We start from the raw sequence: 11,543 nt of genomic DNA on the forward strand, positions 1-11,543 counted from the left end.
GCACTGTTAGACAGAACGGCAAGTTCTTTTTAGGTGAGGACAAAATTTCAACCAGGGTTTTATGAATATACTTTATAGACATAGAGTGACAACAGAAAAAAAAGGAGAAAGACTAGAGGGAAGTACCATAAAGAACTGGAATGCCCGGCAAGTTCTAGGATTAGCCAGTGTGTAAGCTTTTTACAAATCCACGCACACACACACACTGTTGGTGCTAGTTTGGTTCAAGCTAACTTCTGTAAAATCGGTTTATAATTAGTCTGTAATTGCAAAATAAGAATTGTCAGCAAGCGCTGCAGTGGTGGAAGAAATACTCTAATCCCTTACTTAAAAGTAGCAATACCACTATGGAACACAATTATGGACATATTAGAAGGAAATAAACTTAAAATATCCAAAGTAAAAGTGCTCACATGCAGACAAATGTATTCTTAGAATATTTTTACTGATGCATCCATGTGTAAATTGGATTTTACTGTTGTTGTTGGATTAGGTGCTGCTAATTTTAGCTACTGTTGGGTAGTTTATGACTAATACTTAATCTGATGGTTACAAGTTTATATGTAAAATGGGACTCTGCAAAGTAGTTATACCAGCAGTAAATGTAGTGTGGTGAAAATATAGTATTTATAGTGGAGTAAAAGTTGCATACAAGTACAAAACATTCAAATAAAGAAAAAAGTGCCTCAAAATTGTGTTCCATTACAGTACTTTAGTACAATTAACGCACTTAGTTGCCACTGAAGCACTGTGCTGCCAGGATTATATAGGGTATATTAGTGGTAAAATGATTAGACAAACTCATCAACATGACTTCCCCATAGTTCCCAAAAAGTAGTTTTGTTACCGTGACTTTAATGGATACTTATATAGCCACAGTCTAGTTCTGTTCCCTCGTTCCCTGACCTATTCTTGCTTAACACCTTAGCTCACGGTGAGTCCAGGGATGGTCAGAGAGGAACGTGATTAATGACAATAGATTTTCCAAAGATAGCCAGCGTGTCCTCCTCTTTTTTCCTTATGTAATGTAATGTGAATGAGGGAATTTGAAGAAGAATCAGTTGTGGTCAGTGAGATCCCTCCTACAAAACATGCTAACGACATGTGATACCTGTGAGCTAATTAACTTTGGGGTACATGTTTTGATGGATGTGGCCAATTAATGACAGAAGTCCATCTGTTTGCAGTCGTTTGTCATTCTCTTACTCCCATGACTCATGTTACCTGCTGACAGGACTGGTAATATGTTTGAGTCAGGGCAGTTCATTACTCATTTTCCATTGTCTTTGTGTCCCTGTGTCCTGTTTCATAGCCTCTGTCTTTTTATGTTCATTTATACTGGCTCATTTTTATTTATAGCTTGATTTTACCCAGGGTAGTTTGACTCAGCACACTTGCTCTTTTTAGCAATGCACTGCTGCTCAGGGCATTAAAAACTAACCTTTTGGTCAAGTAGCCACTGATGGCAGCAGGATTCAGTGTTTTCAGCAGTTCTTTGAAACCATATGAGTTCTTGAAATTAGAGAAAAAAAGACTGACCAAAAAGATAGCCTTCTCCGGCTGCTTACCAAAGCGGCTGATAGAAGGGAAAGAGTTACAGCCAACATTTCCCAGCATTTGGCAGGTGGCTGGTGTTAATGTGCAGCCTTGGCTCTGCTGAAGGCTTCCACAGCTCCACATATTCCCACCTCACAGCTCCTTCCTAATTATGTTTTCTCCCAGTATGGAGCTCCCAGCTTCTTATACTGCACGTCTGCATGTCACACGGAGGCATCTCCCCTGTTTCTGCCATCATAAGCAGAATGTAAAATAAAGCCTGGTGCGATGTGGATTATTGCTGAAGCTACAGAATAACGTGTTCCATTGTGATCCTTCCACCAGTGCTGAATTTACATCACAGACAGGACTGAAGGAGGTGTTGTGTTTTCTGTTCCTGTATTGTGAATCAAAACCTGGAGGTGTTGTTATTCCTTATCAATGAAGTAGTCGCACACATTATGAAGGTGTGCTATGTTTATTCTATTTAGCTTTGTTTTTTCTTTAACAAACCCACTCCGTTTTAACTGTACTATCATGGGTGTCTGCAGTCTCACTTTCCCTGTCTCTTTATTTCTGCTCTGTGAGCAGACACATGGGCCACTGTCTGACAGACAGGCAGACCGACTATTAGCTGTAATTGCCAGAGGATCAGTCATTCCAAGTGCATCAGGTCTGTTTGCTGTTTCCATGCAAAAAAGCAGACTAAGGGCAATATGCTGAAAGACCTGACCCAAATCTGTCTTTACATAAGGCTCTGCATGATGGAGATGATGCTCATGGAGCAAGTAATTAGATTATTTAAATATAATAATGCAGTCATTCATATTGGCACTGGTGTGTAGCTGAGCTGAGGCTTGATTAAAGGCAGATTGAGCAGAGCAGGGAGATTTACAAGATGTCCTAATTGAACTGAAAGGAAGGCTGTTTAATTGATCTAGGATGCTGCACAGGGTTGCAAGCATTTCTGCATATCAAATTGGGTCAGCATGAATATGTATGTATTATAGTAGCCAAATAAGAGGAAAGACTGGTGATATTGTGACAAAGTGGTGAAAAGGATGAATGCATATATGAATGAGGAGAGATACAGGTGCGCACCTGTCACGCTGAGGATTATATCTGCCAAAAACTGATGTTAAAACGTGTAAAAGCTACGAAAAAGATCCATTTGAAATGAATGAATGCTCAGGAGTGTGAGTTCTGTAGCACTATTACGCAGAACACCTGCGCGTCCGACGTGCACACATCCAGGAAAACACGAAACACAACATATACCGATTTAAAGGTACTTACATGCCATATTGCAAAGAAGATCAGGGACACACAGAGGACCAGAGACAGCATGTAGCAGAAGGCAGCAAAGGTGAACATAATTGAAAGGGGAAACGGTGGATAATTTCCCAACGAACCACGATCCCTCCGATAAACATCTAAAACAAAAATAGGGGGGGAAAGGGGGGAGTCAGAAGGAAAGTTCTCACGGTACCATGAGAAGCCGCTGCGGTACCGGCACCATGACTTGGCCCCCCACAATGTTTGCAACGAATTGTTGCAGAAATCCTCTCCAGATCAGCAGTGCGTCCACCCAGCAGCGGTGATGTGACTCTGAAGTAAAAGCTGGTCGCAGATCAGTGCGTTTGGCGTGATCAGCGATCTGTGCCCAATGTATTGCTGAGGGGATCATGCAATCATAGAGAGGCAGCGGTCTTCTCAGAGATGACTGGAAGCTAATATGAGGAGGTTATGCGCAAAACCATTCGGGAGAGGTGAATACGAATGTAATCCATTCAGCAACGGCAGAAGGACCTCTGCTGTGTACGTGCTGTCATTGTGTTATGAGAGGAGCTCCTCGTCACTTCATGCACAAGGCGTTAATGCTGTTTTCTCTCCCTGACAAACCATCCATATAGCGCAGCAGACACCGCAGGAAGGCGCGTGAACAGGTGGATTTAAAAGAGCAGCACCCGGCGTGTGTGTGTAGCTGGTGTCTGTGTGCACATTTCTAGTTTTCCACAGACTTGCTTTCAAGGTTGACTGTGCTCTCAGTGTATATTTGATCATTTGGATGCCAAATCATTTGGGGCTGTTGAAACTTGCGCAGGGTGGCTGACCAATTCAGTACAACACAATTTGCTGTGTGATGTCCACTTAATGCAAATATACTGTACATGCTTCAGACAGAAAGCATTCATTCCTGCAATCATCATACCGAAAGTGATCTAAAAAAATACTGTTTCATTGAGGACTTCAATGAAACTGAACCGTCTTCTTGGTTTAGGCCCACAGTATAAACTTTGAGACTGGCGCCACCTTCTGACGCTTGCCTGTAATTTCAAATAATCACAGAAGCTTTATGCTGTGTCTAGACACCTGGGAAACAATGCTCTACAAAATACATGATACCCTTTAAGTTAATTGATTATTCTTGAGAGCTGTAGTGTAATGTGTTTTGCACGATTACTGTCTATACAGAGTAAGATCCACTTTACATTCCTGAATTTTACTGTTTATTGTTGTTATATTTTTTGAAAACGGCACATCATGAAAGGATATAAGATCATGTTTTACTGTGTAAAAGCGTGTTGACAATAAAGTTAATTGAAAGTAGCGATGTAGCAATGTGTACTGTAAATAATGATGATAATCATTTATAAATGTATTTATTAAACACTTAAAGCAAGATGTAAAACATGCTTTCCAGAGGCAGGGAGAAAAATACAGTGGCGAGGGCCTTTAAAACAAAAGCATGGGGAAAAAGGTCGTACACAGCCACTTAAAGTCCAATGTTGTCAAGATTGTAAGATCCTCTGAGACACGTGATTTTGTGCTATATAAACAATTGCAAGCAAATACAACAGCCGTGACTGACTTTGTATGAAAATAAAAGGCTTAAAATAATTGTAGGCCATCTTTTGTAATTAGTAAGGTTTTTTGGCAGATTATTATAGATGGCAGTCAACATTAATAACAATGAAGAACACTGTGAAAAGACCATTTTAAGATTAAAAAAACGAAAAATATATGACACTGAGTCCGAGTTTTATTTTGAAAGTTGTGTTACAACCGGATTTCAGCTATCTGTTCTGCATAACTTAATGCTTGCAGCTTGTTGCCTAGCAACAGAGCTACGCCTGCTGTCTTTGACCAAACTGCTGTCTTATTATTTTCAATAAAAATGCAGATTATTGGCTGAAAAACCCATTGAAACATACCCCTGAATAATGAGTAATACATATATATATATATATATATATATACATATACATATATATTGGCTATGTGTGTGTGTGTGTGTGTGTGTGTTTGTGTTTCTATGTAGTGGGTCTGTCTCTGTGTTGTTTTATGTGGAAAGCGAGGACATGTCTCAGGATTACCTTGGAGCAATTTATTAACCAGCAGCTATAACAGAAGCAATAGTTTTGTAATTGTGGAGAAAGTCACCAAACCAAGAGTTAGAGACGGCAAACAAAGTGTGGTATGTACAGTTAACAAAATAAAATGTCCACTACTTCCTGTGATGGAATTGTAACATTTCCTCATAGGGAAAATATCCAGCATAACATACAATCCATTCTAACCATAGATACATGAAAGAACACATTAACACAATAATGTTTGATGAAGAAATATAATAAAAACATCATAGTGCAAACCATGACTGAATATTCAATATTGTCATTATTGGGACAGATTTGACCATGCAGTCCATTTACAGACTACTTCCTTTTTCATGGCGAAATATCGCAATGCAATGCCACAGACTCTTGATAAGAGTCCCGGCATGGGGATATCTACATGCCAATTTGGAGTCAGAAGCAGTGCGTCACCTGGGTAAGGTCTGAGCCACACCAACTACTCTTCACCAGAGAGAGCTGAAAAGACGACAGGCCACACAAACACACAAGAGGACAACAGCATTCACACAGAGAGCAGAAACAAACAAACACAGAGAGGGAGAGAGGCATGATAACATGCAAACTAGGGACAGAGTGTGAGAAGGGGAGAGGTTGAATGTCCTGGGGGACGAAGATCCAGATCAAAGACTGGATTTCACTCCATTGCGCGTATTGTGTCCAATATTCATGAAATTCGGAGCCACGTCCACCGACCCCCAACAGCAGCAGAAACAGCACACCACAACGTGCAGGAGGTACGAAGGCTCGCTCAATACTGCCTGCAGCTATAATTATTATTAGTAGTAATCGTCATACTGATGATGACTCATGTTACACAGCACACTTTGAACACCGGACCACACCGTAAGCAGGGGAACCAGTGCAGTACTACGACCCCCAGAAGCCCACAAATCATTCCCTCATTCTTAACGTGTTCTTGGAATTCACAGTCTCATATTGGACGGGAAAATGGCAGCTATTAGCCACAATAATTATGTGTGAGTTACAGTGAAATTAACCTTTATACACTCTGTGCTGAGTGCTCTAACAGATCAGGCTTAATAGCTTAAACTGAACAGATAATTAATTGCCGAGATACATAGGGATATACACCTACTGGGATAAACTGTTAAAACGACTCCTGCAAGTAAAAGGCCATTTACAGTTCATTGCATCATTTATGCATTCCCATTTCCCTTTCAGTCGGTACACTCAGTACAACACATTAGTATGGGGATTGTGCCCTCGTGAGAGCAACCTGAGGAAACTCTTCCAAAATTCCTGTCAAGGCCAGTGAGACTGTTGTAGGCAGGACAAGTCCAAACTACAGCTCTGCACCCTGCTCTCTTTAATCTATTCCCACTTAAAAAACCCAACATTGCGGACAATAAGCGAGGAAACAAGCCCTCGCCTGCACACAATTTCAGTCCCTCAGACACATCCTGGTGGAGGGCATAGTTGTATCACAAATTGCAATGCTGGGCAGGCTGACTGCAAGACAGACCTCCTGGCAAGCGAGCGCAACCTAGCAATGGATCATGGGAACTATAGTCCAGGGCTACAGACAGAAATTCAGAAAGAGTCCTCTGTTATTTAGAGGCATTGTGGTATCGAAAGTGCATCCATCCTAAGCTCCAGTACTTAGAGAGAGAAAACCAGCAGGGGGTTTCAGTGGTGGATGTCTGCTCCGCCGCAAGCTGGGCTTCTCTACATACTTTTATGAAGTTTTATGGTCTGGATGTGACATCACAGGATGTCACTCAGTCGGTGCGCTCAGCAGGGAAGTGATGTAATTGCCATCACAGTTGCTGCTGTACCAGGGCTGGATGTTCTCAGTCTAGCTGCAGGGATGTCTCAGGGAGTGATGCAAGATTTCCATACCAATGTGTTGAACCAAGTGTACGGACCGAAAGGGAATTGGTTCTAATTATAACCAATATTCCCTGAGGGAGGGAAAGAAGGTATAGCACAGGTCAGCCCCTCATCACCTGTTAACTCACGAAGTGCAGTTTAGACTGAGGAGAGGAGAGTGTGCACGATCCTTATTAGCCCCAAGGGAACGTGGGACTTCCCCTGCCAGCGCCTTGACAGGCGTTTTCTTCAGGTTGGTCTCTCAAGGACACAGTGTGAGAGACAGTCAGGAGGCCTGAGAGGAGCAGAGGAAGACCCGTGAAAGACAGACTGCCGAGTCTGCATGGTAACTAGTGTTGCATCATTGCACAACGTTTTCTAACATCCCTGTTTGTTTCTGATGTTATAAACACTGCTTATAAAGCCTAGTGTTGTACTGAACTGCATGGAACAGTTTGAATACTAGGGCTGCCCCCCTTCTAGTCGACTAGTAGATATTTTTAAGGCATCAGAAAATGGTTTGAGTTCCAGGGCTGAGAAAGAATGTTATAAATAACAGAAAAATATAAAACTATAATAGAAAGCCTTTAAAATATGCATTTTACATGCGTAAGCACGAAGCAAGCCGGCTGCTAATTACAAGCGATAATGATTCTAAATGTGTCAGAACAACCAACAAGGACCCTAAAAATTTGGTTTATTTATTTAATCACAGTATAACATTACAGAAGTTGTATTCTTCAAAACAGAAACAAATAACTATTAGCTTCACCAAAAGAAATACTCAGATTTATCAACACGATGTATGATAGAAATTAACTAACTACAAACTTGCTCCTCTCCTGCTTGACCAACACACTCATTCACTCCCATTGACGCTTGGTCAAGGCCCTTTGGTGTCGCTTTTCAATGCCCTGGGTACCCCTTTGGCGTCATTTTTAGACGTTTAAGGCTCCGCAGTCAAGTTAGTAACGCCTAGCAACAACAAATATGCAACATCCAGTAAAGTGTGCAACAATACATGTAACGTCCGGTTAGACTTTCAAAATAAAACGCTAACGTTTTGAAACATCGGCATTTTGAAACGGTGTGTTATTAAAATTGCGAAACGTTGCAATTTGGTTAGGTTTAGGCACAAACAGTACTTGGTTAAGGTTAGGAAAAGATCATGGTTTGGGTTAAAATAACTACGTACATCAATTAACATATAAGTTAACTAACGTCACTTGCGTAACTTGTAATTTAATGTTGACTCTTTCTTCCACAAGGGACATGAATCTCGGACTCCTCAAAGTCCGCGTTCTGGCCCTCCATCCACCCCATCCACCTCCTTACTCAGTCTTTTCTGTTAAATATCATATTCCTGCCTTTACTGTCAAAAACTGACGCTACAGGGCTTCCCCCACTGCGTTGAACTATGACGCTAAAGGGATCCCCTGTGTTGGGGAGTGAGAATGGGTCGGCTTGAAGTCTCTCCTGTCCTGTCTGCGTCGTAACAAGGTGTCTGGGTAGGTTAAGGAAAGCTGGGAGTTGAAGTGATGTCAAGCACACACCTAAAGGGCTTGTGGTTTGTTTACATATGCCGCAATAATCGGAAGGTCACTTGATGTTAGGACCATAGACTGTATAAAACAACGGACATAGGATCCGTCACGTCACCCCTTGGTTTCTGAAGAGCCGTTCTGAAGCTCATTATCGGCAGAGCTGGCCGGCGCCATCTTGGCAGCGTGTCACCGCATGTCACTCCCGGATAACCAAAAGTGGCCAAAGAGGCGGGTCGTGGGAGGAACTAAAGTGCCTGGTTGCTGAAACCCCGCCCGCCTAGCTTGACGTGACCAAGTTAGCTCAGGCTAATGAGCTAATGCTAAATGTTACACTGCGTTAGCAGAAGTAGCTTCTACCCGGGGCTTGTTTGGTTGGCGTTACCTCCAGTAATGTTATAAGCTGGTAAGTTAACCTGAAAGTATACAACACTTAAAGTAACAAGTAACTATTTCTCTGTTATTTACATTATACTACACAAGATTTAAAATGCTTCAACGTTTATATATATATATATATATATATATATATATATGTGGTAATTTGCCACAATAGATTATGTGGAGACTAACGTTAACTTTACTATGAATCAGCATTTATTGTTATGGCTACTTGACATTTGAGAGCTGATATTACATTGTCTGTCTTCAAAGGACAACAAAAACATATTGTTGACTATTGTTATTATATTGACTGCATGTATATATTGAGGTTATGCTCCCTTGTTCTATTTTCTCTCAAATGTGACATATTAGCACTGTCACCCAAACTGAGGCATCTTTTATAGTTAACTTTATATTTTACATTAACTACCTGCAACATTTATTCATAACTCATATATTTTCCTCCCAGAATCACAATGTGGATCAGATGTCACACCTGGTGCCAGACAGCTGCAGAAACGCATCCTCGGTGTGCTGGACGTCTGAATCTGATGGCGTGGACTGACGTGGAAAGGCCCTTCTCCCCCTCTGTTCACTTTTACATTTAGTTTTAAATGTTGTCCTTATGTGTTTTTTATGCACATTTAAAATATACATAAATTATGGTTCACACTGCAATAAATTCTCTATATATTAACACTCATTTTGTCTTTATTATTGACTTAAAATCTTAGATTTACACTCTTTCAGTTCCAAGGACAAGTTAAATATACAACACAGATAAAATATCAAACATTAAGGCTCTCTTGCTAAAAGAGAAGTATGAGTTTAAAATTGAAAATGCTACCAAAAATGTTTCATGGTTCACGTGACACGTCTTAATATTTTTGTTATTCTATTTTGTTATGTTTAGCTCACACTATATTCAATATTCAATATTCAATAAGAAAGAACGATGATTAATGTGATTGTACTTTAAGTAAATTTAGCCTGATACATTTTCTACAACAAAAAAGATTTCTAATACAAAAGCAACAGTTTAACAAATTAAAATCTTGCATTCATGGAAATATCAATATTGAAATGTTAATGTAACAGTTGTTTTGAATGACTTGTAGTATTGTGTTTCAATAGTAAATATAATGACAGAACCTATGTATAGGAACCCACTGTCATAATTTGAAATCAGTAGAGTCCAGGTGTTAAAGTAAAACAAAAACAAAAGGCTGAACAAAGCAGTGAGCTGCAGGATCTGGCAGAGCCACACTGCAAGCTGGGACTTCTGTAGAGCTGGACTCTGCTGCTTCACATCTGGAATGATGGTGCCATCAGCTCCTCTGGCTCCTGTAAACACAACAATGGTAGAAAGTTACTGACAGCTTCTTCCCAACTTGCAAAAACCTACTGAACTGAGATTGCCTCAGCATGGCAACCTCTCTAGCATGTAACAGTAATTATGGCAATATGCAATACACTGTTTACTCATATGTGCAATATTAATCTTGCTGCTGGAAACCACTTTATCAGTCAAGTCAGCTATTTATGTAAAGTCATTATTTTGCTCTTATGTTAAATTTACTGTTGAACTGGCACTGCGTGACATATATTTATAGAGAATTTTAATGAACCTTTGGGTTGTCACAAAAGTATCTGCTACAGATGCTAATCTGCTACACAACTTGAATGTAAGCAGGGCCTCACAGATTAAAATTACATGCAGCTGGAGAGCCTAGACAAACTCAGAAGTGGCTGTCATTCAGCTAATTTCTCTACTTTAACTCAGGAACATTTACAGCCCAGCAAAATTACCAGTCTTTACCAATACGACAACCGCCGCTTCCCCCTGAACCCTCAGCCCCGTTCTCAGTCCAGGTGGAGACACTTATTCTAGTGACACAGTGACCCTGTTACAGAATCTTTAATGTTACTTATCCAAACGTAACAAAGCCTGTTTGGCAAATTTTACTTAACGCTACCGTTAACATTCATACAGTAACGTCAGCTACCTGACAAGGTGGGCCATTAACGTTAAAGTTACTTTTTCTGAACTCATTACTACACATAAACACAATCCCAGGTTTCTGTTTAAGACTGTGGATCAGCTGGTAAACCCAACCCCTCCTTGTGCCTCAGCTGGAAGTAATGATGACTGTGAATTGTTTTTATCTTATTTTACCAATAAGGTGGTGTCAATCAGAGCCTCTATTACCCCCGCGACCTCTTACTCAGAGGTTCCTCACCAGCAACAAGAGAGTTTTAACCAGTTTTATCCCAGCAGTATCACAAATGAGAGTGTCCTCCAGCCCACTTGATGTAATACCTACAAAATTTTTACTGAAAGTAATAGATTCTGTTGGGCCCCATTTCATCTCTGTTTTTAACAGCTCCCTATCTACTGGTTGTGTCCCTGATTATTTTAAAACGGCTTGCGTGAACCCACATCTAAAGATAACTGGTTTAGATCCCTCCCTCCCACAAAATTTTAGACCAATTTCAAAACTGCCTTTTATTGCAAAGATTCTAGAAAGAATTGTGTCCAAACAGCTGCTCACTGTGCTGGAAAATAACAAAATATTTGAAAAGTTTCAATCTGGTTTCAGGAAGTACCACAGCACTGAGACTGCCCTGCTTAAAGTCACCAATGACCTTTTAATGTCTACTGATGAAGACATGTGCTCAGTCCTGGTACTCCTGGACCTTAGCGCTGCTTTTGACACCATTGATCACAACATCATGTTAGACAGACTGAGGCACTGGGTGGGAATCTCTGGTACTGCCCTAGAATGGTTTTCATCCTACCTGTCAAATAGGAAGTTTTGGGTGTCTGTAAACA

The 11,543-nt window shown here is 40.6% G+C and overlaps 1 protein-coding gene across 1 annotated transcript in view; it reads right to left on the reverse strand.

The window, feature by feature from the left end:
• The window catches only part of cnih3 (cornichon family AMPA receptor auxiliary protein 3), an 82,957-nt gene extending 80,047 nt beyond the window's left edge, over positions 1–2,910 (reverse strand). Inside the window, exon 1 of the mRNA XM_046061525.1 lies at positions 2,833–2,910. Within this exon, the coding sequence (XP_045917481.1) occupies positions 2,833–2,910 (78 nt within the window). The remainder of the gene's footprint in view (positions 1–2,832) is intronic.
• Positions 2,911–11,543: the final 8,633 nt, after the last annotated feature.

Source organism: Micropterus dolomieu, linkage group LG10 (genome assembly GCF_021292245.1).
Source record: "Micropterus dolomieu isolate WLL.071019.BEF.003 ecotype Adirondacks linkage group LG10, ASM2129224v1, whole genome shotgun sequence".
In the NCBI taxonomy this organism is placed as follows: domain Eukaryota; kingdom Metazoa; phylum Chordata; class Actinopteri; order Centrarchiformes; family Centrarchidae; genus Micropterus; species Micropterus dolomieu.